The 24,316-nt window shown below is 46.0% G+C and overlaps 2 protein-coding genes across 3 annotated transcripts; both read right to left on the minus strand.

The window, feature by feature from the left end:
• Positions 1-1,654: 1,654 nt before the first annotated feature.
• fam131aa (family with sequence similarity 131 member Aa) lies at positions 1,655-3,340 on the minus strand. Its single transcript, XM_076144543.1, has 5 exons — positions 3,250-3,340; positions 2,936-3,118; positions 2,401-2,547; positions 2,015-2,259; positions 1,655-1,969 (listed from the first exon to the last, which is right to left on the minus strand). The coding sequence occupies exons 1-5, from the start codon at positions 3,338-3,340 to the stop codon at positions 1,655-1,657; spliced, it is 981 nt and encodes a 326-aa protein (XP_076000658.1).
• Positions 3,341-5,923: 2,583 nt separating this feature from the next.
• Positions 5,924-23,421, minus strand: eif4g1a (eukaryotic translation initiation factor 4 gamma, 1a). 2 transcript variants are annotated; one of them, XM_076144864.1, is made up of 30 exons: positions 22,969-23,421; positions 21,156-21,278; positions 20,973-21,059; positions 19,020-19,199; positions 18,759-18,858; positions 16,375-16,526; positions 16,051-16,143; positions 15,786-15,861; positions 14,711-15,682; positions 14,532-14,617; positions 14,193-14,382; positions 13,936-14,069; positions 13,658-13,777; positions 12,798-13,175; positions 12,464-12,610; positions 12,113-12,346; positions 11,899-12,003; positions 11,019-11,336; positions 10,720-10,873; positions 10,537-10,636; positions 9,515-10,047; positions 9,265-9,380; positions 8,977-9,149; positions 8,745-8,870; positions 8,522-8,603; positions 8,329-8,427; positions 8,091-8,234; positions 7,873-7,954; positions 7,610-7,750; positions 5,924-7,415 (listed from the first exon to the last, which is right to left on the minus strand). In XM_076144864.1, the coding sequence occupies exons 2-30, from the start codon at positions 21,228-21,230 to the stop codon at positions 7,234-7,236; spliced, it is 5,379 nt and encodes a 1,792-aa protein (XP_076000979.1). In that variant the 5' UTR covers positions 21,231-21,278; positions 22,969-23,421; the 3' UTR covers positions 5,924-7,233. The 2 variants fall into 2 exon arrangements, with proteins under 2 accessions (XP_076000979.1, XP_076000978.1); XM_076144863.1 differs by having other exon boundaries at positions 21,156-21,282.
• Between the last annotated feature and the right edge of the window lie 895 nt (positions 23,422-24,316).

Consider the following 24,316-nt stretch of genomic DNA (forward strand, 5'->3'; position numbering starts at 1 on the left):
GTCAGAACCAAAATTCCCGAAAAGCGTCATTATCAGGATTCTATCATAATAGATGGATAGATTGATAGATAGAACTTCTCTGATCTATTATTTATTTGATCTCCCTGTAATCCAGTATTTGCTGGGTTCTACTATACCTACTGATGATTGAGGCAGCTTCTAAAGGTCCAGCTGGTGGCCACGCTTGGTAGTACCACAGGGCTCCCGAGTCTTCGTGAAGCACATTGTACTTACCATTGCTATAACCTTACTGCACATGTAGCCTTGTTTGGCTTTATATGGGCTGGTTGAATAAGGGCAATGTAGATGGTCAGTCTCAGCATATTTTATAATAATAATAATAATAATAATAATAACAACACAGACGGCACCACTCACATGTATACAACTGCCTCCACATCTTCTGCTATGTGAATTTGCTGTGTTAATGTATTTCTATGGCATGGTGAAGGGAACGACACGTCAGAATGGAGGATGGAACTGGCTATTGTACAGAGCACACACACATACACCCACACACACACACACACACACACACACACGTACGCATAAGGCACTCACGCCGACTTACACATGCAGCGTGTAGATACCTGGAGGAACGTTATGTCTTTCTATATTATATGACAGAGTGCATTAATTAATCCAGCCTGGCCTCTAATAGAAATGTGACTCTCGTACGAAGCACAGTGTTATTAACCCCATGAGTCCCCAAAAAAAAAGTGTTGTAGAGCGTAAGTGTGTGTGAGTTCTTGTTACGACCTCGATATAATCTGAGTTACATTTCTAATGGATGTACATTTTTGTCAGCTCAAGTATTTTAGCCTCATGCAACAATTTTTGAGCCATATTTCAAATCTTATACGATATCACCACAATGCAATTGTTTGGGCTGTTTTACGTCCGTGTGTTATGATTTATGAATGTCTTTAGTTTGCATAATAGAATGTGAAGTACCGCTCGCCATGTACGATAAGGAGTTAGACGTAGAGAGTAACTTGCAACGCATCTAGTGAAGCAATAAGTCTGTAGTATCTCCCTTTATATGGCACTGGCCTGTATATGCTCTGTAAATATGAAAATACATAAATGAAATCGACACACATGCTTTGTACATAAGAGAATTATGCATTTGAAATCAACAGCCATTGTTATTTTTCAGAGATTATGAAATTGTTTTTGTACATCAGTGAGGGATTGAATTTAAACAAAAAAGACAAAAACTTTGGGAAAAAAAAAATTCATTTGAGCCGTTGTGTTTCTTCGCCTCTGCGTGTTGTTTGTACATGGAAAACACACACATCATTGTTTTGGGTTTTTTCCAAAATGTATATTTATATACGCAAGACATTCAAATACTCAGTATCAAACATAGCCCAGCACGCACGACACAGCATGACCCAGAAAAACAACACTACAAAATATCCATAGAAAACCAATGCAAGAGCAACACACCAGTCACAGAAATGTACAAAACTCAGTTTGAACAACAGCTTTACAATCAGGTTTGATTCTCAGCAGCACTGGAGGAGGGAGGGAGATGGGAGGGGAGAGGAGGCTTGAGGAACCGGACTTCATAGAACCGGAGGAAAGCTTACAGTGAAAGCAGAACAGATCATGTCAAAATCAGGGACCAATCAACAGCCTGGACAACACATCACATCAAATACTCTTTATCCACCTCCGTCTTCTCTTCCGACTCATCCCGCTCTTCTTCCTCGTCGAAGGAAGCCACCCCGGAGGAGGCCCGGTCGGAGAAGAAGCCTGTGGGGCTGCATTGCCACACCCGCACCTCCTGAAACACGCTGCTGTCCTCGTCCTCCTCCTCTTCTTCTTCAGGAGATTCAGAGTGGGAGGTGGAGTAGCAGGAGTCGAACCTGCTGCTCCTGGCCCGAGGCCTGTACTCGGGCTTGTGGTGGATGCAGACCTCCGGCAAAGACTCGGGCTTCTCTCCGTGATCGACCAGCACCCCCTCCTCATCCTCTTCCTCCTCCTCCTCCTCCTCCTCCTCCTCCACCTCCTCCTCTAGGAATGGGCTCATGCAGATGCTGGGTAAAGCAGGCGAGCTGCTCTGCGATGAATGTGGGTCATTGTGAGACGCAGGCCCACCACAGAACAGGCTGCTGCTGCTGCTGGTGCTGCTGCCACCAGAGCCTGTGGGACTGACAGAGGGCGGAGTCTCGCCGTCGCCGCCATCGCCGCCATCGCTATCAATCCCAGCCTGGCACCCTGCTCCAGAAATGGGATTGGATGTAGCGGTGTCTGAGGGAGGAGCAGAGGGTCAGAACACCTGGAGAGGAGAGATGAGGCGTTTTGTGAGTGGTGATGAAAAAATAAATAAATAAAATGACAAGTGGAATGAAATGAATTGAAATGAAAGCAAAGGCAGCGTTGAGCGGATACCTGAGCTCGGGCTGGAGAGGGCGCCTGTCTGTCCAATGGAGTGTGTGGAGTCTTCGTCATTGTAATCTTCCTCTTCTTCCTCGTCGTCATCTATAGATGCCCAGGCACGCAGCTTGGCTTCAGCAATGGCAAACTGCTCAGCCACACCTAACAGGTACACAATGACTTAACGAATATTACACACACACACGCACACACACACGCTGCACCCCTTACTCCCTTACTCAGACTCTCTCACTCTTCTCTCTCTCTCTCTCTCTCTCTCGCTCCCTCCCTCTAATCTTGTTGTCACCGGCACCAGAAAGGATGAGTCACAGCAAAACAACAGGAGCTCTTGTACCACTGGTGGGCAGTGAAGCGTTTTGCAAGAGCGTCTAATAGGCCACCATCTGCTGCCAAGCCATCACCCAAGAGACAGAAGCGTGGGCGGGGCTAGGTGCTTTCTGACATGCAGGGGTGAGGGATTAGATACAGGGCAGGCGGGAGGAGGAGGAGGAGAAGAAAAAGATGCCTCGGCGAGACTTAAGCTTAATACCTGCAGCGAATCGAGCCTCCTTCTCTCCCTCGCTCAGATGGCAATAGGAGCTGAAGTGGGAGTGGGCAGCTGGCGACGGATCTGTGGGTCTGGGCCAACCTTTCCACTCGATGAGGTGGGCGACCCGGCCTTGAGCCAGCGAGGTGGGCTTGGTGACATGATCCCTCACTGCCTGAGAGATACCTGCACAACAGAGAGGCAGAGGTCATCGTTAGATGGGACAGCTAGGAGTATGAATAGAAGAAAGAGAAGAGAAGAGGTTCCAGACATTAAGACAAGAAGACTTATGGAGGAAAAACTCAAGAGGGCTTTACCATTTAAGGAGGATCTGGCAAGTGCTGCAAACTCATGGATGCTGACACCTTTCCTTGAGTCTGCTGGAGATTTTCCGGACTTTGGAATCATTTCAACCTCCTCAAAATCCACCTGCAACAAGAATTAGATTACAGCAATACTTCATCTGTACAAGTAAATTAGTCAGCTCTGTTATGTGTATGTACATGTTGAGCAACTTAAGCAGCTGCTCAGGGCCGCTTTGATGGTCTAACTGATTTACTAGAACGCGAAGTACGCAGTAAGCAAGTATCACAGTAATATTTGACAATATTTACATTCTAGCAGCATCTAAATGCATCGTTCAAAGGGCTAGTTGGTCCAAAACAGTATCAAATATACGGGTTGTGATCTATAACATTCTGACAGGATCTCTCCTGCCTCCTCTTCATCTCTCTCCCTCCTGCTTCTGAGCAATTGAGGGTTCGGTGCCTTGCTCAGGGGCACCTCAGCAGGGGCTCGAACCGGCGACGCTACGGTTCCCAAGCGGAAGCTCTACCCACTGAGCTACTGCCTCCCTTGTAACAGACCCTCACGTGACAAGACAAACATATGGCGTGTGTGTGTGTGATCAGCCGCTGGTAAGCAGCTCCACGGCTACACACCCCAAAGCTGCTGATCCCTATTAAATGTGATAATACTAACCTAACTAAGGTCTTGTGCAAATGACTTGACATATGGCAGCGACACCTTGGATAAATCTGTGACTAGGCTTTGGAGAGCTGTGACTCATGCAACAGGCTAGAAACATGTCGCCTGACCACTAACACTGGTGCACATGGCTGACTTGGCACATATTCTTGAGGATATTGGCTACCGGAGCAGCTAAGAGACTGGACTCCCAGCTGCAGTAGGTCAACAGTGGCGAGCAGGTCTGGATCTCTCATTGAAACACTATGGATCTTATACATCGAGCACTAATTCAGTATATGGGCCTTAAAATGAGACTATTTTAAACACTGATCCCTTTAATCCATGTATTTTTCCTTGGTTAGAGCTCTTATATCATAACGCAGAGTGCCAAACCACTTTTACAGCTGACATATACTGCACAAGTCACATTTGCTCTTGTTCTTTTCCGTCATCACTCTTGCACGATTAACGCCATGAGTGGCCTTGTCTGAAAAACAAAAAAACACCTCCAGCTCCTGCTCCTGCAATGAGGCTTCGAGTCCAACAAGTGGAAAATGAAGCAGCGTGGCACCTCCAACACAGCGACAGAGACACCAGCCTGTGGCGCGTTCAGGGGAGGAGGGGGGCGAGCTGGACGTTGTTGGTGATGATGGCTGAATAAAGCATCACCCCGCCATAGAAGGAGGGGGAGCGGGCCTGTGTAGCTCGCAATTGTAAGGACAACTGATGGAGATGGAGCCCAGGGGGGGGTTTCCAAGCAACCTCTGCACGCGTACGTCTCACACACACACATCGCGGCGGACAGATTAAGACCCCCGGACGCCTCTGATCGTTGCTTTTTGCACCGGGGTTCGGCACCTACCTGTCGGTCCGCGGCGGCACATGATAATGCGCTTTTTTTGTTTTCTTCCCTCCAATCTCTCGATCAACAGATGACACCGCGCGTTTCGGTCCCTCGTCGCGGCTTCTTTTGCGATCGATCAGCGATGCCACAACGTCGCCGGGCGCATCTGGAGTTCAGCATTTGGTCGCCAGCGAAGACGCACCATTTGTTGCTCGGTATGTGGGTCCAAATGTCTCCGTGCTTGTGAGCGTCATCAGCGCAAGGCGGTGTCATCCCGTCTCCCCCTCCTCCTCTTCCTCCTCCTCCTCCACACCACAGCTGAGGAGATACAGTAACCTACAGTTGGATCAATAATTTACGGCGAGATAACACTTAATGTTGTGATCCGTGTGTCCATTTTCCGGGGTTTAAACTGTTCAACTGTTGGGGTCTTCTCAGTCAGGTGCTTACTATCGTCAGCTTTTCCATCAGCGCTTTTTCGAGCACATTGAAAGACAGTTGCTCTATAGTAAAATATTGATGGAACAGCGCACTCCTCCGCCTGGGCCGAGTGATCGTCCGATTAGGAATCCATCTCATGATGGACTAGACCACGACCCCCCAACCCCCAACAATGACAGGCATATTAACTTTGAATTCAAAGGGAGTGATAATATCCATCTGTTATGTAATTGTACTGCAAAATCAGTGAGGTGGTGGTGAGGAATATCAAAATACAAAGACTTAACTTTGGGCGGGTTTAGTCAAACTACTCTGCATAAGGTACGTGGAGTTTTTACCAATAATTCAAAATGGCAAATGGTTATGTAATCTGGTCAAAAGGGGCGTGGCATGTATGGACAAATGTAGTTCAACAATTGGGCATGTTTTTCTTTTAATTGGTGCCAAAATACAGACGGGTTTTGCCTGGATTGTGTCCTTCATGTCCACCTGGTTTCACTGAAATCCACTCACAAATTTGACATATCTTGCCAAACCGTGACGACACATGGTAGAAAGAACATAAACCAACAACGAATAAAATCTATTCATCACTTCATTGCCCTCACCAGGTATAATGTTAATTACATGGCAGCATAAATAGATCAAACAAATCCTGCGTACCTGAGGCTCAGAGGAGTGGGACAAAGACGTCTGCACCGAGACGACGAAATGGTGGAAAAAGACATACACATCTCTACTCAGCAACATAAGTCCTTTATTTGCAATGTTCCATAACCCCATCTTTCCAGTTTCCGATGCAAAGAAGCAACAATTTCTTAAATAAAGAAAGCAAAAAAAATATTTACAAAATTCCATTAAAACTAATAACCAATGGATTATCTAAAGCACCTCTCTGCATCTGGACAACTGCAGCCTCAGCTGGAAAAGGGATACACTGCATTTCATCAGCAATTTATTATTTCTGAAAAATAAAACTGAAAAAAAAACAAAAAAAAAAACATTATATATTTACAGAACGCTCCTGAAATGTGTTTCCACTTAAAGTAGAAAAGGCTTTCGGATCATTTCTGTTTTTTATGTTATATATTTTATCAAGTCAATTACTATAGATTTCAAGTTTTAACATGATTGGGTCTTAAGTGTCCTCTACAGGGAATCTCCCCAACCAGAGCGGAGGAAGAGAGACCAACAAGCTCAGTTTTAAGTACAGAAGAGGTAAAGATGAAGTCAGTCACTGTGGCTGCCTACTGGGGATAGGAGAGAGAAAGATGGCCTAGAGGAAGCATTGAGATCACCCCCTGGTAGTCAACATCAAGGGGTCAAAGACCAGTCCTCCACCTATCTCTTATAGTGAACAGGAAGTGAAAATAGACAACCTTTGCTTAAAAACTCCATCAAATTAAGATTAGTTAGCAATGTACATTTGTCTATCATTGTTCTCCTCATGGTATCGTCGATAGAAACACACTTCAATCATGCTGCACACTCCAGTAAGGGACAAAAGACATAAGAGCAGTGTTTCAGATTTCACACATTATGGCATTATCAGATAACCTGCTACACAAACACGCCCATGTTGTTTATTCTTTGCGACTCAGATAGGATGTTAGGCAACAGAAGTTATCTAGAACCATAAAAAGAGCAGCGTGTTTGGGTTATTTTGGAAAATAGTCAACAAAAAAAGGTTTTTCCGCAGTAAAGGTGGATTACCTCACACATAAGTAACAAGCAATCCGTCTGAATCCCCGTTTTTTCAAGTTTCTCTGATGAGGACACTTGCTGTGACAAGCAGGTGGGGAGAAGAATGAGGAAGCAAAAAGAGGGAGGGGAGAGAGAAATGATTGTTTTCTAAGTCCTTCCCTCAAAGAAAAACAAAAAAAAAAGTATCCTCATTGAGGATTGATTTGAGTCTGCCTCTCCGGCATTATTGTCCATGACTCTCCACAGCCGCCAACAAAGCCCATGCTTTGCCAAAGGGGGGTGGGGGGTGGGGGTGGGGTGGGGATGCGGGGCGGGGAGGCGAGCGGCAGCCTTAAGTCAGTCCTTAGTCCTTATCAGACTCCTCCTCTGCCTCACGGAGCCAAGTGAAGAAGGCGGTGACTGATTTCAGGGCCACACCTTTGCCCGCTTGCTCTGCAGGGTCTTTGCTGGATTCCCATTTGTAAAAGGCCTCCTCTTTAATGACATCTTCGTCATACAAGGTGTCAAAGAACATCCGCAGCAGGTCTACAGACAAAGAATGAGAGGGTTAATATAAGTATAGCACAAGTAATCCTCCCCTGTGGCAGCTAGGAAGAGGTCGCCAAATCAACAGGGTTGATTCAAATATCCCTTTATACTTTTAACATCAGAAAACAAGATGGACAAACTAACAAACATCCTTGTCCCTCCCTGTATGGCAGGCGGCTCATCTCACTCACTTGCTGGCTGCTCCATGTGCACCATCAGGGCCTGGAGAGCATAAAGTGCTTGCAGCTCTTTCTGCTCGTCACACAGGAACCTCTGCAGCAGACTGGCCCTCTGGTTGATCTGCTCTGCATCCACCTTGTATGGGTTGTCACCTGAAAAGATTTAAGCCATTCTTAAATGTTCATGTCCTTGAATCTCACTCAAATTGGCAATTTTGTACCCCAAAGAAGTCAGTTTGGTCACTCGTCCATTTCCTCTGATGAGTCATACTTACATTTGATGGCAGACTGGCACACAGCGGTCATCAGTGCACGGACAAACTGGTTGGCAGCGGTCTGCTCTTCATCCAAGTTAGCCTTTACAAAAAAAAGAGAGAAGATATGGACATAGTCATTAATAAAGTCTGGCTTAGATAACCTTAGATAATCTAAAAATGTGAAATGTTTAGTTGAATCACCAGCAGACAATACAATATCAAACACTGCCACGCACCTCTACCCAGTCTCGGATACGGTGGTTGTCGGCCTTGTCCTGAAGGAATCTCTCCATATGCTTGCTTAGCTCCTCTGCACTGAGGACCTTCTTTGTACTTATGTCCTCAGACTCCGTCTCCTCCCCAACTGTAAACTCCAATTTCTGGAACGCAGAAAAAAACAAAACAGGAGAATGAAGTTGTTGCTTGAAGAATATGGAGCAACCTTTTGTCTCGGGTTCCGTCTCTCATACAGACCTGCTCAGTCACAAACTTGTTGACGTCCTCGTCCTTGGGCAAGAAGTCACTCCAACTGAGCCCAGACTCCACCCACAGTGCCCCAACTTTCTTAGGAGTCTAGTGGGAAAAGAAACATTACAACCTACACAAACTCACACCAAGTACATGGAAGCACGCATGGATGTGTTAGAAGGATTTGAGGACAACATACCATTCCTTTGCAGAGCAAGGTGAGGATCTGTGCCAGCAGCACACTAGCCTTCTCCAGAGGCAGGAGAGGCTTAGAGATTTCCCTAGACACACAAATAAACTCACTTTTAACTTTCAGTCTCACAGCTAAGAATTTGTCCTTAACAAACCAACAACATTTACCTTCAGATTCAAACAAATGAAACGGCGTTTAATAGAAAGTGCGTCCCACTCTGGCGCTTTACCTGAAGAGTTGTCCCATAGGGATGCCTCCTTCATGGAGCATGGGAGTGATGAGCTCTCCCAGGTAGAGCCAGATGTGAGGTATATCTATGGCCATGTCTTCTGCCACCTCCAGGATCTCCTGTAGCCTGCATCCCCCCCAATGAAAACAGAAACCAAAGTGCTTAGACACCTGCCTTTCTCCCAACAAAACCAATTAGGACGGTCAAACACAGTCCAGTCTGGAATGCTCACCCTTTGTAGTATTGCTGTGTGGGCAGTGTCTCTGCTTTACTTAGTTGGTGCAGTAACAGGCCCATGCGCTCCCTCGCTATAGTGCTGCGCTCAAGTGTCGACTCCACACCTTTCCGCACGAATACATACAGCAGCGAGTTACTGTGGAGCTCGGTTACACACTGCAGCGCCTCCTACAGGACAAAAAGACAAGCACACTGGTTTACATTTCCATCATCACTTCCACCTTCCATCGTTTGGCTCAGGATGTGCACTGAAGGGAAATTCACAAGCGAAGCGAGTAAGCACCTTCAAGTCATTGATGTGGAGGTATTCCTCGATGATGGCATCTGCCTTCTTCTCAAGCTCGTCTTCAGTCAGGGCAGATTCAGACGGGGGAGGAGTGGGCGCATTGTCACGTTTAACTGCAGACAAAAGTGACAAAATATGTCATGAATAACAAAGTAAGTTAGTTTGTTTGTACATACAGTGGATCACACACACTCAGTGTGTGATGCCAACTTAAATCATCTCACTTTTATCATCTACTTTTTAATACCTGTGGGATCTTTGCTTGGAACCCTGTCTCGGCTTCCGGTGTCCCGGGTTGCTCTATCCCTGCTTCCTGCGTCCCGGGTTGCTCTGTCCCTGCTCACAGCGTCCCGGGTTCCTCTGTCCCGGCTTCCTGCGTCACGGGTTACTCTGTCCCTACTTCCTGCGTCCCGGGTTGCTCTGTCCCTGCTTACAGCGTCCCGGGTTACCCTGTCCCGGCTTCCTGCGTCACGGGTTGCTCTGTCTCGGCTTCCTGCATCCCGGCTTACTCTGTCCCTGCTGCCCCTGTCCCGGCTGCCCCTGTCCCGGTCGTCGGTCATGCTGGCCACGCGGCGCATGGGTTCGATGGTGGGCCGACCGTCCCCTCCCTGCCCGCGACGCTCCTCCGACTCTCTGCTGAAGCTTCGTTTGGTGATGGGGTTCTGGCTGCTCCGGTTGTCGCGACCTTCCCGCCCTTCGCTGCGGTCGAACCGGTCGAATCGATCCCTGTCGCGATCGTTCCTGTTGCTGTCCCCACTGCGCTCACGGCTCGTACTAGACCTAAAAAGGTAGAGACTTTAGTAGAATGCCTTCCAACCTGTTTTGACATTGCTACAGGACCATGGCACCAAACAGGCCGTTATCACATTTCTTCTGTAGCCACAAGAGCAGTCTTCCATCTGGGCTTCATTGTGGCAATTGCAAAAAAGGTTGAGGACAACACTCTTCAGAATGAGGTCTTTCTCATTTCTGCAAACTCTTAAATGCCAAAACACAACCCTGATTTTACAAAACGTTGTTTTTTTTTTATCATTTTACTAGGCGCAGTGCTGTGTTTGTGTTCTCAGGGGATCAACCAGTGGTCACATTACACATTACTTTTTCTTAATGAATATGGTTTGGGTGATAGGCAGACACACCTGAAAGCTGCTATAAATGACAGAGAGGGGAGACACTACGGATCACTCCATCATTGTGACTTAAGAAATAGTGGCAATAGTAGGAAAAAGTGGCAAACCAAGTGAGAGAAGATTTGGGGTTCCTGAATACCTTTGAGGAACCCTGCGATCAGGATCTGTAGACAATAATGGACCCGACTGCTGCAGGGCTGAAAAGCGGTTGAGGGTGCTGGTAGCTGGACGACCAGATTCTAAACACAGAAAATCATTGTTTAGTCTCTCGTGCAGTAAGACAACTGACAGCATAAAGCCCCAGTTTGTAAGCATGTTTTACCCTGCTCTCCTCCTCCGCCTCCTCCTCCTCCTCCTCCTCCTCCTCCAGTTGCTGATTTAGCTCCAGTTCCTCCGCTGCTGCCTTTGCCCCAACTACCCCACATGCCTTTGCCTCCTGGAGCCAACAGCTGATTGTTGAAATCCAGGGCACCGGGCTAAGGGGGAAGCAAACACAAACAAGGTTATATCAGGTTACAGTTTAGTGAATGAAATAGATTGCAACACCTATCTAATGCCTCTTGAGTGAAACTTTGACTGTTGCAGGTTTTAGCAGAGAATGGTGGTGGAACTCGATCATACCTTGGTGATCTTAGTAAGGCGTGTGGTGTCAATCGGCCTGCTCTTGGAGATGGGCACCGTGTTCCAGCCCTCGTCCTGGGGTGGGTTAGTCCGGCCGCCTCCGGGGGTGTGTGCGCTTCTGCCACCCATGTTCCCTGCCATCCTGCTGCCACCGCCGCCGCCACCGACGCCTCCTCCTCCTCCTCTTCCTCCATCGTTCTTGTTAAGGAGCTGCTGTTGCACCTTCAGATGTTCCCTGTGCTCTTCCAACTCTGCCTCCTTATGGATCTGGTCGATTGTTTTGGGGCCCTGGTCTCCTCTACGAGGCACCCAGGTACACTGAAGATCAGAGACAGAGAGGGACTGCATTTAGTCACTTTATAATGTCTGTTGGGATGGGTCGGGTCTTAGGGTGGGACATCTTCTCTTTGTTTCTCCCCTTGAGAGTCCCCTTCTCCCTTTCCCCCCCCCCTCACCACAGCCTTTGATGCAATCCGCCTACACCGCTGTTTCACATCATCCTGTAAAAACTGTACCTATGAGATCACCGCATCAGCATCACTGATGTCATCCTGGACTCTGCGCCCATACTACTGTGTTTTCACAACCTGAACAATGTACCGCATTTTACCTCAGGGTCTAAGTTCTCATATCTCTCCCTCTGGCTCTCCCCCTTCAAAAAAAAGGTAAATAATCCTACAACTTTCTTTCTTTTCCCTATCTCCATTCCCCCCCCTCTTTCTGTAAAATAAACTGTCTCCAAAATGTCCCATAACAGTATGCGCACGTCATATCAAATGCTTGCTTCAATACAAATATACATCCTTATATTGTCTGCGCTGTGGACTAGAGACTGCAATGCGGGATAAATAAAAGTGAGGAAAAAGTGATGCACTCCTACCCTTCTGAGGTCCAAGACGTCCTGCAGCATGAAACGAATTCTGGACGAGGTCTTTTTCTCCTTGATGATTTTGTCCATCTGGTTAAAATACTGATCCATGCGCGGCTGAGGGTGACAAGAAACAAGTGGCCTTGTGACGCCCTGCTGCACAACCTAGTCCTGAATGTAGGCCGGTACACAAGAGATTCTGCATTTTACTTTTTTTTATTTTTACCTTGGCCTTCTCAAAGTCCAGGTCCTTCCCAATTGTGGAGAGCAGCCGACAGAGGCACTCCAGTGACTCTTCATCGTGATTCTTGAGTAGCTTCACAACACAGTCGTGCATGATGGCCTCCGTCAACATCTTCAGCTTGAAGAGCTCGCCGATAAACTTGATGTTGCCAAGTGAACGGCGGCGAGCCGTGTCTCTGGCTTCATCCAGTTCCGCCTTCATCCGGTCACGTTCTCCCTGAGGGGCAGACACAGATTAACACAGCTTTAATGGACGCTTATGGTCAAGTAATGAGTTGGGTGAAATAATGAAGAATGGCCGTGGTAATGGTGACAGCAACAAAATGACCCTCACTTCTTCAGCAGCCTCCAACTCTTTCTGTTTCCTCTCAAATATCGCATCATCGTCCTGATCCTTCTCAAACTCCTTCTGGCAGCGGTTGAGCAGCAACTTACGAAAGTTCACGGTGACTCCTGGCTTGTCTGTTGTAGGGACTTTCAACTGGAGAGGGGAAAGCAATGGTATGTTCTTAAATCTACTTTACAAAAGGGTATCAACGAACATGCATGAAAAACGTTCACTATCACTAGCAAACACAAGCAATCAAACTGGCCGTCATCACTGGGACAAACGCTTTAAAAAGTGCAAGAAAGTAAATGGACAAGATTGAGACATTGAACTGACTTACCCCCATGAGGCAGCGGCACATGTTGGCGTAGGCCACAGAGAAGTTGGGCTCTGAGATGGCCTTCTCAAAGATGAGGTCAATGGCGCCCTTCAGCCTCTCCTCTGTGTCTATCGTCAGGTCTGTCACTTGCTTCATCAGCTCCTGGAACTTCTGTGGAGTCAGCTTGTTGAGAATACTGCGGAGACGTTTGAAAAGCTCCTTGGTCTTGGCTTGTTCGGGGTCGTCCTCTTCGTTGTTGACAGGAGCCTTCTTTGCTGAAGGCTTCCACGCCTTCTCGGCCTTGTTAAGCTGCACATCATCATTGAGGGACATGCTGCTGATGATGATCTTCCTGGGCTCTTTACGCTGGCCCTGCTGCGAGCGGCGAGGCCCAGGGGGCTAGAAGTAAGGAAGGGAAAATGAGAGAAATTAGTCGAAGAAGTTAATGAGGAGTCCTGAGGAAACGGTTGGACTACTGCAGATTAAGCAGCAAAGGCAGCTGACACCAATAAATATCAAACATCTGAATATTCATGATCAAGTCATTAATGGAAATCTCTTCAACTTCAAAAAACTTAGAATTCAACTGCTATGCCCCTTAAATATTGCTTATTTATTCAAGAAATCTATCCAATTATATTCTTCATTCTTTCCCAACTGTATTTGGTTATATATATGGTATATATTTGGTAATATATATTTATAAAATCAATTGCACAACAGACTGCTCTAAAATTCAGGTAAAACATTTGAGCTCCTATGATCATGATCACAATATGCAACAACATACATTATTCGAATCGTCGTTGAAAAATCATGCTTAGAGGGAGAGGATTTTGCTTTGATGAGCATCTAGATCAAAGGGCCACAAAGTAACTTACCGGGCCTCGTGGACCTCCCACCGATCTGCTCCCAAGGTTCCCTAAATATGAGGGAGTGAAATCGGGCCCAACATTTATCATCCTGGCAGGGTCCGCAGGCCGTAATGGAGTCTTATTCACCTGCAAGTACATTAAGAGTCAATGTACGTGCCCATAAAAATGCAAAAACAATGCGACAACAATTGTATTTCAAGGTCATTCTTGCGAGCACACACACCATCTGCAAATGAAATAAAGGTCCATCATGCGCCACTGCACAATGGAGCAAAATAACGTACCTTGTCCAGGACCACGTCGCTGATCATAGGCAGGCCCTCAGGTTTGTTCATACTGGCACTCATAAACTGGAAGCCCAGTAAGAACTCCCTGTCGTACCGCTTCTTATCTTCCGGGTCGATTGGCTTCCATTGGTCTGAGAGACGAGTGCATGCAGACAATTTAATGTGGGAAACTTTCATACTTCACGTCACAGCGTAGGTCAAAATGGCATTTAAACATAAATGTTAAACCACTGCATTTCGTAACCGCAACATACCTCCTTTGTACTGGTATTTCGGGTCAGTTGGCAGAAGTGGGGCTTTAGCTTTGTCAGGGTCTGCATTCTGCTTGTCCTCTTTCTCTTCCCAGGTCTCATCTGCAACCTCAGCGGGAGGTTCAGCTGGAACAACAGGGACGGGCTCGCTCTGAGTGGATGAGGGTTCAGAGGCCGTCTTTGTATCCTGATCCTAGAGAGGACAAAAAGGGGACAAGATCTCTTATTATTATAATAAAACAATCTCTTTTGTGAGCCTGTGGCGTTTTAAAACCTGCTGTTTAGCACTGTATGCTTAAAACCGACTGAGTCGCCAGACACATCATCCAGCTTGATGCATACCTCTGTGAAGGCATCCAGGAGGTCACCAATGGCCTTCTTGTTTAGCTCCTTCATGTTTCTCCTCTTCTTTGGCACAGACGTAGCAGCTGTGAAACGCATAAACGGTGTTATAATCTGACACGAAAACCAATATAACTCAACTGTAAAATGGAAGCACCACTCGTATATACTCAACATACATTGCATAGTAGTATCCTCTGTAGAGCAGTTAACAGGGGCAACAGGTGTATCCTCATCTTTCTCATTCCCCTCTTTCTCTCTCGTCGTTTCCTTCTCCTTCACGACCTCTTCCTGGGCTGGTGTTATCACTTTAGCCACAGGTGCGGATTCCTGAGATTGCGAGGCATCAGGCTTGGCAAGGGGTGTAGTGTCTGAAATAGCAATATCCTCAGAGAGCTCGTCAGTGTCCTGAGGAAGGCCATTGGACAGAAGAGGCTCTGCCGCTACAGCAGGTGATGCTTCAGGTGATGCTTCGGGTTCGGGTTCGGGTTCAGGTTCAGGTTCAGGTTCAGGTTCAGGTTCAGGTGCAGGTTCAGGTTCCTGTTCTGGTTCAGGCTCCTCTTCCAGTTCAGCATTCTGGATGACCGGAGCAACAGGGTCCTGCACAACACTGGAGGTTGGAGGCTGCTCAACAGACTCTGCAGAAGCTTCTGCTGCTGCCTTTGTAGGCGGGCTGGCATCTTCAATTTTCAGGTCAGGAGTGGTCACTGGTGCTATGACCTCAACTGCAGGCTCCAGCTTCTCGATTGCCACCTGTTCTTCCTTTTCCACTTTCTTCACTTCTTCTGTTTGGCTCTCTTCTTTTTCTGATACCTCCTCAGGTGGAACAACCTCTGCCTCCTCCTGTTTATCATTGGGGACCTCTTGGGGTGGTGAAGGGCCAAGCGGAGCGTCCACTGTGTCAGGTACTTCAGCTTCAGGAGGAGGAGACGGTGCTGTCTGGGAAAGTGGAGAGGGAGACTGTCGTTCTTCTGTCAGTGGAGGTGGCATTTCGGTTTCCACTGTTGGAGCTTCAGGTGGTGTGGGCAAGTCTGTAGGTGGTGGCGTCTGGCTGTCCAGTTCCTGTTTGGCCTCAGCCACAGGCTCTGGGTCTGCTGAGGCAGGAGGAGGAGGTGGTGTTTCAGCACTGGCGAGAGGCTCGATTTTCTCATCTAAGCAGTGAAATGTGAGAGTCAAACAATAAGTCAAATGCAAACTAAAACACATACAGTACATTTGTATTGCATGCAAACCACAACTCAGATATGCACTCACCTGTTCTTGTCACTGTGGTGACAGGCTGTATAATTTCACCGTTGGTCTGGACAGGACTCCCATCAGGGATAGAGGCCTACAAAAACAATTTTTGTTCATTTAATTGTTCACCAGTTTCCAATCTAGCTCGTTGTAGTCTGATCAGAAACCAAAACCATTCCAACTTAAAATAACTACAAGATAAATAAAGTGGGTTTTTTGCCTCTGAACTAAAGTTTGAATTCGTCATTAAAAACTAGCCTTCGCAGTACGACCGGTGACTTACCTGTGGGGGAGTTGGTGTGGTGGTGGAACGTCCACCCGACATTATCTCCTCTGTGATATCACGCCCACCCTGATTGGGGTCTCGTATTCTGATCTATCAGGACAAAGGAAAGGGGTTGGTGAGGTTTCTATTCAAAATGTGGCAAACAATACAACACAACAATCCTCTCACAACTAAGCTACAGCTGATCCTTGTAATAAATACCATCATTATTGTTGCAGTGAAAAAGGAAAGTTCCACATTGAGCAGACAATACATTTCCTCTGCATTCACTTTTTTGAACCCAGACAACAGGGCCACGCTGTTTTTGTGGCAACAAATTACCGGTTTGCGCTCCCTCTTGGGGGGGCCTTGTGGCTGTGCAGGTGGTTGCTGAGGAGGCGGGGCTTGTTGCTGTTGCTGAGCGGGGTTGATCATGACTGGTGCAGGCTGGACAGCTGGCGAGTACTGCGGCTGAGCTGGGTAATATGCTCCAGCTGTAAGGCGAGGGCGAAAGAAAATGGGATCATAAATAACATTTAAATGCAGGGTAGGGTAGCATCACACTTTCATTACAAAACAGAATTCTGATTTTTGTAATCCTAGGATTAGGAACAAAGTTTGATACATTTTCAGAGGCCAATGGGACAGAGAAAGACGTTGATCCTGTAGGGACTAAAATGGGAGCAAGCGCTCACTCACACAGACACACCACAACAACAAAACTAATTTATCACTTGAGAACTAGGGTCCTCCCCAAGAACAAGTTTGAAATACAGTTACCGGTACTCTTTTAACGGTACACAACAAAAATGACAAAATGGCACTTCACCAAAAAATGTACCTTTAGGCAACAGGAGTTGCTGGTAGAAGCTTGAAAGCATTTCACCTCTCATCCTGTAAGGCTTCTTCAGTTCTGACACACTGGTGGGGATTCCCAGTATTTAAGCTCTGTGGAGTCTTTGGGTCGTTAATACGGGCGATTGTCTATCAGGAGTATAGCAGTGGAGTGGTAGTCAGGGTCGTCGATACTGCCAATTGTCTTTCAGGAGTATCGTAGTGGAGTGGTAGTCAGGGAAGTTACTATGGCTGATTGTCTTATCAGGAGACTCGCAGGGGAGTGGTAGTCTGGGTCATTCATACAGCCAATTGTCTATCAGGAGCATCTTTGTTGAGTGGTAGTCAGGGTTGTTGAGACCTCTGAATGACAATCAGCAGTAACAACAGGGAACCCTCAACCCCCACCAGTTTGTCAGAACTGAAGAGGCCTGTTCGATTGGAGGTGAAACGTCCTCAAGTCCTTACCAGCAAGTCCAGTTGCCTAAGAGTAATTTTCCTTGGATGACCGAGAACCTTCAGAGACCTAATGCTTTGTTTAAAAAAAAAAAAAACTGCCATTGAACAGAATAAATTGTCTGTGTGTTTTTGTTCATATGGAAAATCAGTGACAGAGTTTAACACCGATTTAACATTTGCAACTGTGATTATGAGAAACGGTTGAAAAAGAGCATCAGCTTGAAATCAGTACATCCACAAGTATCAAGTCTAAGTTATAAGTTATAATAAGTTGTTATGTGTCCATGAGGACGACTGCAGAGGTTTGCTTGGTGTGTACATTTTATAGCTTGTTTTTACTGGCTGATCAGGGACACAGCCGTTGTTAACAGCTGCACATACAGACAATCAAGCTGATACTCTGTGATGTGTGAGGCACGAAATCCAGCGTCCAGGTTGAAACGTAATGTGGTAATTAGCTATAGAGATGTGAAGTTGTTGAATTAACTATAGTTACACAGACAAGACTATTTGAAACTGAAGTGCCACAGAGTTTTGCCACTGAAGCCTGCTGACCAACACACAAGCACACATACTACTCACCGGGGTAGCGCTGCGAGGTGAGAGGAGCACCGTGCAGAGAGAGACGGCCATTCTCCCGCCCACTCCCTCTCCCCCCACCACCCCGCCTCTCCCTCGCAGTTAGAGAGGGCTCTGAACCAACGCAGCAGAGGAGAGTAAGGGAGTGAGGAACGGGAGAGGGCAGAAAGAGAAGGAGGGAGGGCAGGAAGAGACAGATGCAGAATGAGTTAATGAGGGGAACCAGAGGAAGCGGGGTGTTAAAATAGGTCCCATGAAATGAAACATCACATGTACCACATTGTAACCTGGGTCCCTCATCCTATTGTACAAAAATGTAAATGTATAAAATATTTTTGGATATCAAAACGTCAATTTTTCTCTTCCAATAAACCATTAAGTGTAATTCACAGGCACGTCTTCCACTGAGAGGGTTTATGTTAAAACTCCATCAAATTTTACATTTTGGGGCAAAATTTCCCACCCCAACATCCCGGGTGTTTCCGTGTGGACACATGCTCCACGACATGTCGAAAATTACAATCTCAAAGCCATTTCATGGAACCTGTAAGCAGGTAAGGAGAGACTGCAGATAGAAAGAACACAGGGCCAAGCAGAAATTTAGCCAGCCTTGTGCGACTACATACATAAAAGCTGTGACTCTGACCAAGAGAGACATAAAACACACCAGACAGCCAGGCACAACTGAGACACACCCAGCACTACCATATGAGCAGAGGCACACGTGGATATGGGTTAATACTAAATGCTTCTATCTTTGTAGTTGAGTTAAAGGTGTTTGCATGACAACCTTATTTTATTAACACATTTATAGTTCTAAACAACAGTTGTTAGTCTCGAGCGTGAACCCTTACCGTAAGCAGGGTATTCAGCAGGGCTGGTTCCAGGATAGAAGCTCGCTGTACCACTGGTCACAGGGTACTGCTGAGCAGGTGGCATGTATGGAGCCCGGTACTGCGGCGGAACCATAAACAAACAATCAATCAATCAAATCACTAAGAACAAGAATTTAACTTCGCACAGAGGGATAATTCAGCCCCTCCTAGTTGTGATGGGAGTGAATCAGATGGCACAAGTAAAAAAAAAAAAAAGAATGAAATCCAATCCAAACCAACCTGTCCAGGTGGGATGAAGTAGCCCTGAGGGGAGCTAGCAAAAGAAAGCTGCTGCTGGGGAATCATCATCATTTGGGAACTGGGTGGATAGACATGAGTGGGTCCGACAGGTCGTGGGCCACTACTTGTCTGCACCCTTGGAGCACTAGTTGCCATTGCTGCTCGGTTCTGATAATAACCCTGCAGGACAGACGAAGGTGAAGGGAGGGGAAAAGGAGAACAAAATTGTCAAGTTAATCACGTAAACCTGTGTCTATTAAGTAACTAAATCTGGCTCCTGCAAACTATTATTTCTGCATTTTAATATGATGAATCTCTGAATAAAGGGATGATAAAGGGAGCAATTTACATTTGCATACACAGGACTGTTCTTGCTGGATTTTAAAGTTGTATGTTGTTTGCATATCATATTTACAGAGCTGACACACACCCCCAGCTCCAGTGGTTATTTTCTCAAAGTGTTAATAAGAAATGATTCATTACTTTGGTTTTCTTCTGCATGCTTGTCTGTACCTACCCACAGCTGGGGGCAGTGAAAGCTACTACCGGTGTGTAAAGCAAGTTCAGTCCTTGGGTTAGACAAGTGCAAGTTGTACTGAATTGAATCTATCCCCTGCCCCAATGAGTTTAGCCAAGGGTAAGAGGGGGACGACAAAGAGTAAAGCCGTTACCTGTAATGCTCTGTATCCACCCTTCAGCCGCACAACATATGAGCAGAGAGCAAGAGAGGGAGTGAGATTAAGGTGAAAATGAGGACAGAGACAACATGGAAGTTTGAGAGTTGTAAAATGGAAGCTTGTGATGAGCAGCAGTGGCTCTCTCAGCCTCTAGCTAAAACAGCAATATCTGAACAACACCGTGAAGGTCTGTAAAGGTCTGCATAAGAATTCTGAGGCATCATTTGAAGCAGGATTAGAATGCTGCAGGTACTATGAAATATAGTATAAGAGCACATTTAAAAGTGATGTCAGGTTAAATATGACTACAGTAATGGAGGGGGCTTGAAGTGATGCAAGTTCCCACTAGAGCTTCATGTCTGTTGAAGGTTGTCAGTCATCCAGGTCGGGGTATCCAAGGAAAGTTGAATCTTAGTCTACAGGACTCGCATCCAAAGGCTTCTTCAGTTATGACAGACTGGTGGGGGGTTGCCAGGATTCAATCTCTGTGGAGTCGTTGTCAGGGTCGTTGATACTCCAGATTAGTCACGACGAGCCAGGAGTGTCAACGACTCCTACCCCCCTTCAAGCCTCTACTAGCAAGTCCAGTTGCCTAAGACAAACCTTCCTTGGAGACTTGACTTTTACTCTTTGGGTAAAAGTGTCTACCTTTGGATAAAACACGGATATGTAAATGTGTGACCTCTCATTGCCAGATGTGGATTGAGAGCAACGTCTAGGGAGGCAGACGACAGCGGCAAAAAATGTCGAGGGTGTGGGCGGGATGATGAAACAAAGGTATTGGGAGATCATCTGCTTATAAAACTAATGCTAGTCAACAACTTTGAAAGGACACTGCATCCTAAAGACAAATGTGCATTTCTGCTACAAAACATGACAGCGTTGTCAGGCGTCAGCAACGCTCGATAAAGACTGGAATGTTCTCATCCAATGCTCCAATATGTGGGATTTCTAGCATGCATTACGCTATAGGATATAGGGGAATGTAAGGAAAATTAAGGGGTGTTAGTACCTGTTGGTGCAATGTGCGGGGCCCTGCAGCAAACTGGGAGAACAGCAAAAAAGAGCAAAGAAGTCAAGATAGATAGACATTCAGGGAGAAATGGAGAGCAAAAAGGCTGTAACACACACGCAGACTGAGCCCATGGTCTTGAAGTAGAGGCAGCCTGGTCAGAAATCCGTGTCGAGAGCGGGGAAAGGGAAGCTTTCATCCAAAACAACAGATCATGCAATAAACAGCAATGGGAACAAGCAAGAAGATGAAAACTGAAAATACCTGTCTTGGCTGCGGCGCAGAGTTCATTTGTGGAGGTTGTGGGGTGGCAAACACGAGAGAAGTGGGCTGTCCAGGGCCATAGGCAGCCTTGAGACAGTAGAAAAGAGGGGGAGGAGGAAAGGTCATTATCAAACTGAAAACCTGTCACATTTATTTGGATCCCTGAGGGTTGACGGGCGTCACCTGTGTCAATCCGGGGGAAGGGGCGGGGTGTGGGACAGAGGTGGGTCCCGATATAGGCTGTGGTGGTTTGTTCATTTCACGTGCTTTTGTGGTTCTGCATTAGGGTGGCGCTGCCTTGCCAGCCTTTCTGAGGAAGAAATACAAATAAGAAAAAAGACTTCAGCGTCAGGCCATTCATTTAAATTCCGTGTCACTTCACAGTCTTTGCTTATTTCCCTTGTGAACAGATGTAACAGATAAACATTTAACAGTCGTACAGGTCAGATAGGACGCAGCATCACGCTGAAGCATAGGCACAGGGAGGGTGTGGTCTGTGGTTTTTGTGTCAGATAACGCCACCGTCCTCCTCCTCCCAGTCTTCACATTGACAGGTATGCAGTCATATGGACAATGAGCGTTGTAACATTGTGCAGTAGATTCATGTGCTCTCTGACTCCATTCATTCTCAATGCCTACTAAATTGCACTAACAAGTCGTTCTATTCTTTGGCTACAATTGGTGCCTTAATTTCTTATCTTACATAAACCATTAGTTACTCATTTGTAACCATCAAGTACTAATGATTTTTATTTTAGAACCGTTTTTAATGCCCATCCTCCAGGCTACAAGACACAACCACAAATACATTATGACTGGCCTGACTTTGAGTGAATTTAGGAAAATGGATACCTCAGGTCAAAGTTCACGTACTGTTACCAATAGCTCCATGCCCCCCTCCTGCTAACGCTAGCGACATCTGGAAACAATCCACTTAACATAACACAAGGACAACATCCTTACAGTTACCTGGTCTATCTAAGGAACTATCTATTCAATAAAAGTGTCAAATTAGAAACAGATATCGATTGCTTTTCTTGGGGAAAACGTGCCACAAACCATCCACCTGCTGACAGACTGGCGTTAGCTGCGAGCTAGTACCACGCTTCTTCTACATTACGCTACCATATGGTTTGACCGGCAGCGGCTGGTAAAACCTATCACGACTCCTCGTTAGTTACAACAGACACTTCATACGATGGCCACCGACACTCTACACGATTCTAAGCATCTACCGGCCTGCTGCAGAACCAGATTATTGTCTTGTCCTCAACTTATACTCACCTCGCTAAAGTTAGCAGAGGGGGGCTAGCGTTACGTGTCCCAATATCATTGACATTTTGCATACTTAAGCTACGTGGCTCAACTTCTCTCCACACTAAATATGATCACACACAAGGCAGATTTTTTACATTTTAATTTGGTGGAAGTTCTAAAAACAATTGAACGTCCTTTTAAAACAAATAATCCATTCCCGACATTACACCGCTATTACATTTCGGACGTTGGCAGTTAACGCTAGTGCCGAGGCCAAACCCAGACACAGGCCCGACCGGCTCCACGAGAGTTTTCGTAGTATTTTCCATATATATTTAACCCGACAAGAAATGGACTTGTGTATGCTTAAGGGGTCCCATTATCAATAAACAAATACATTGACCGCAAACCGCCATTTCGAAGTAAAACCTTGACATTTAGCTGTTAGCCACTGAGCTAACTACCGTTACCCCTCAATACCAGGGGTTATCCACAACCAAAAGGATTAGTCGCGACAATAAATATCGATCGCAATTGTATCAAATAACTTATACTACTATATGAACTATTAACAGGTATTTTTATACATTGCAACGTTAAATACTCATATGTCTTGCCGGTCTTCGTATTGTGGGCTAAATGAACCCACCGGGCCTATTCAGCTAGCTAATGTTAGCGACTCAGCCGAGCCGGTACAGCTTTAAAAGTTAGCATGATCCGAGACCGAGCCAGTTCTTACCGGGAGTCAATAATAACCGTGTAGTTAGACGGTAATTCAGGAAAATTAGCCTTTGACGCACTGTCTTCTGTTAGTGAAATCAGTTGTGGTGCGGTTCCTTGTCCTTTTACCCCAAAAATGGAAGAATGAAGATGCCCTTCTTGGCTATTGACTTAGCAAGCTAGTTAGCTAGCCGGCAGATGGGGCGAGTGCTGATACTGTCACTTGTGGTTTAAATCCCCGGAGCGTGCAAAAGTGACAGCGCTCTAAATCTCTTAATATAGCACTCCAGGAGTACTATTGACAACTCCGATGGCCCCGAAAATAGCCTCTGGACCGGGGGTCCATGATCAAGGCGTCGATGGTGACGGATTGCCGGTGAGGTATATACACAGCAGGCGTTAGAAGAAGGCTCACAGCGAGGCCATGGTGCGATGTTTGTGCTCTATAAAGCCGGTGCGCCTCGGAGTTGCATGGGGCACTTCCGGGAAAATTGAAACGTTGAGGCCACTTCCCTGGTCACGTGATAGAGGAGCGCTCGAAAACCCCTAATAATCCAATTATTACGCGCTTATTCTTATTCTTCTTCTTGTTGTTTACTGGCTCACAAACGTCTGGCCGTTTCCATTTTCACCGTCTCACATTTTCTATAAAATCGGGGTAAAGTTTATTTGGCTGATTTCGCTATGTTGATAAATTAAGCATGACTCAATCATATTTACAATATTTTTATACATAGATCTTTGATATTCTATCACATAAATGGAACTGTCTCTGAAGGCTTATGACCACATAAAGATCTCCCATTCATACAAGTTATAGATACGTGTTTGCTAATTAAATGACTTAATTTCAGCGGTCTGTGTGAATACATTGAAAGTTGCTGACTGGATAGTGAATTTATGTCAACTTGTATGGACTTAAACGATTCCAAATCTAGCACGTCACTTCAATGCTGCAGTCGGCCTGTCAGACCTGATATCTTTGATTATTTACTTTGATATAGCGAAACTTCAGTTATCAGATTGATGCACAATGAATTTTTACTTATTGACTAAATAAGCCCATTGCCTAAGAAACATTGAGCAATGCCGTTTTGAAAGCAAAGCTAGAGTGCATTGCATGTCTCTTAAAACAAAGTTTCAAAGTTACAAGATAAGACTAGAAGGGCCCTCAAAGCACATTAACCAATGCCCAAACAAATTTGTCTGACCAAAGATAAATGGCATTTGTTAGATTGTATAGATGACTTTGAAACCATGAATGATATCAAAACCGTATGCCTGCCACTGAATCGGCAACAGCTCAGTTACAAAAGTATCTGTAGCATCTAACCCCATTTGGTACAGTACAGCAACTCTATTAATGT

The sequence above is a fragment of the Genypterus blacodes genome, unplaced genomic scaffold (genome assembly GCF_046128005.1).
Source record: "Genypterus blacodes isolate CSIRO-AG114 ecotype Tasmania unplaced genomic scaffold, CSIRO-AGI_Gbla_v1 ptg000029l_1, whole genome shotgun sequence".
In the NCBI taxonomy this organism is placed as follows: Eukaryota; Metazoa; Chordata; class Actinopteri; order Ophidiiformes; family Ophidiidae; genus Genypterus; species Genypterus blacodes.

Coding starts and splice junctions, on each gene's coding strand:
- fam131aa (XM_076144543.1), bottom strand. CDS start 3,340: ATGATTCCAAAGTCCGGAAAATCTCCAGCAGACTCAAGGAAAGGTGTC. Junction 3,119..3,249: donor TGCCAGATCCTCCTTAAATG/GTAAAGCCCTCT, acceptor TCTGTTGTGCAG/GTATCTCTCAGGCAGTGAGG. Junction 1,970..2,014: donor GCCCATTCCTAGAGGAGGAG/GTGGAGGAGGAG, acceptor GAGGATGAGGAG/GGGGTGCTGGTCGATCACGG.
- eif4g1a (XM_076144864.1), bottom strand. CDS start 21,230: ATGAACAAACCACCACAGCCTATATCGGGACCCACCTCTGTCCCACAC. Junction 21,060..21,155: donor CTTCCCCCGGATTGACACAG/GTGACGCCCGTC, acceptor TACTGTCTCAAG/GCTGCCTATGGCCCTGGACA. Junction 10,048..10,536: donor GATCGCAGGGTTCCTCAAAG/GTATTCAGGAAC, acceptor CTACCTTTTTAG/GTCTAGTACGAGCCGTGAGC.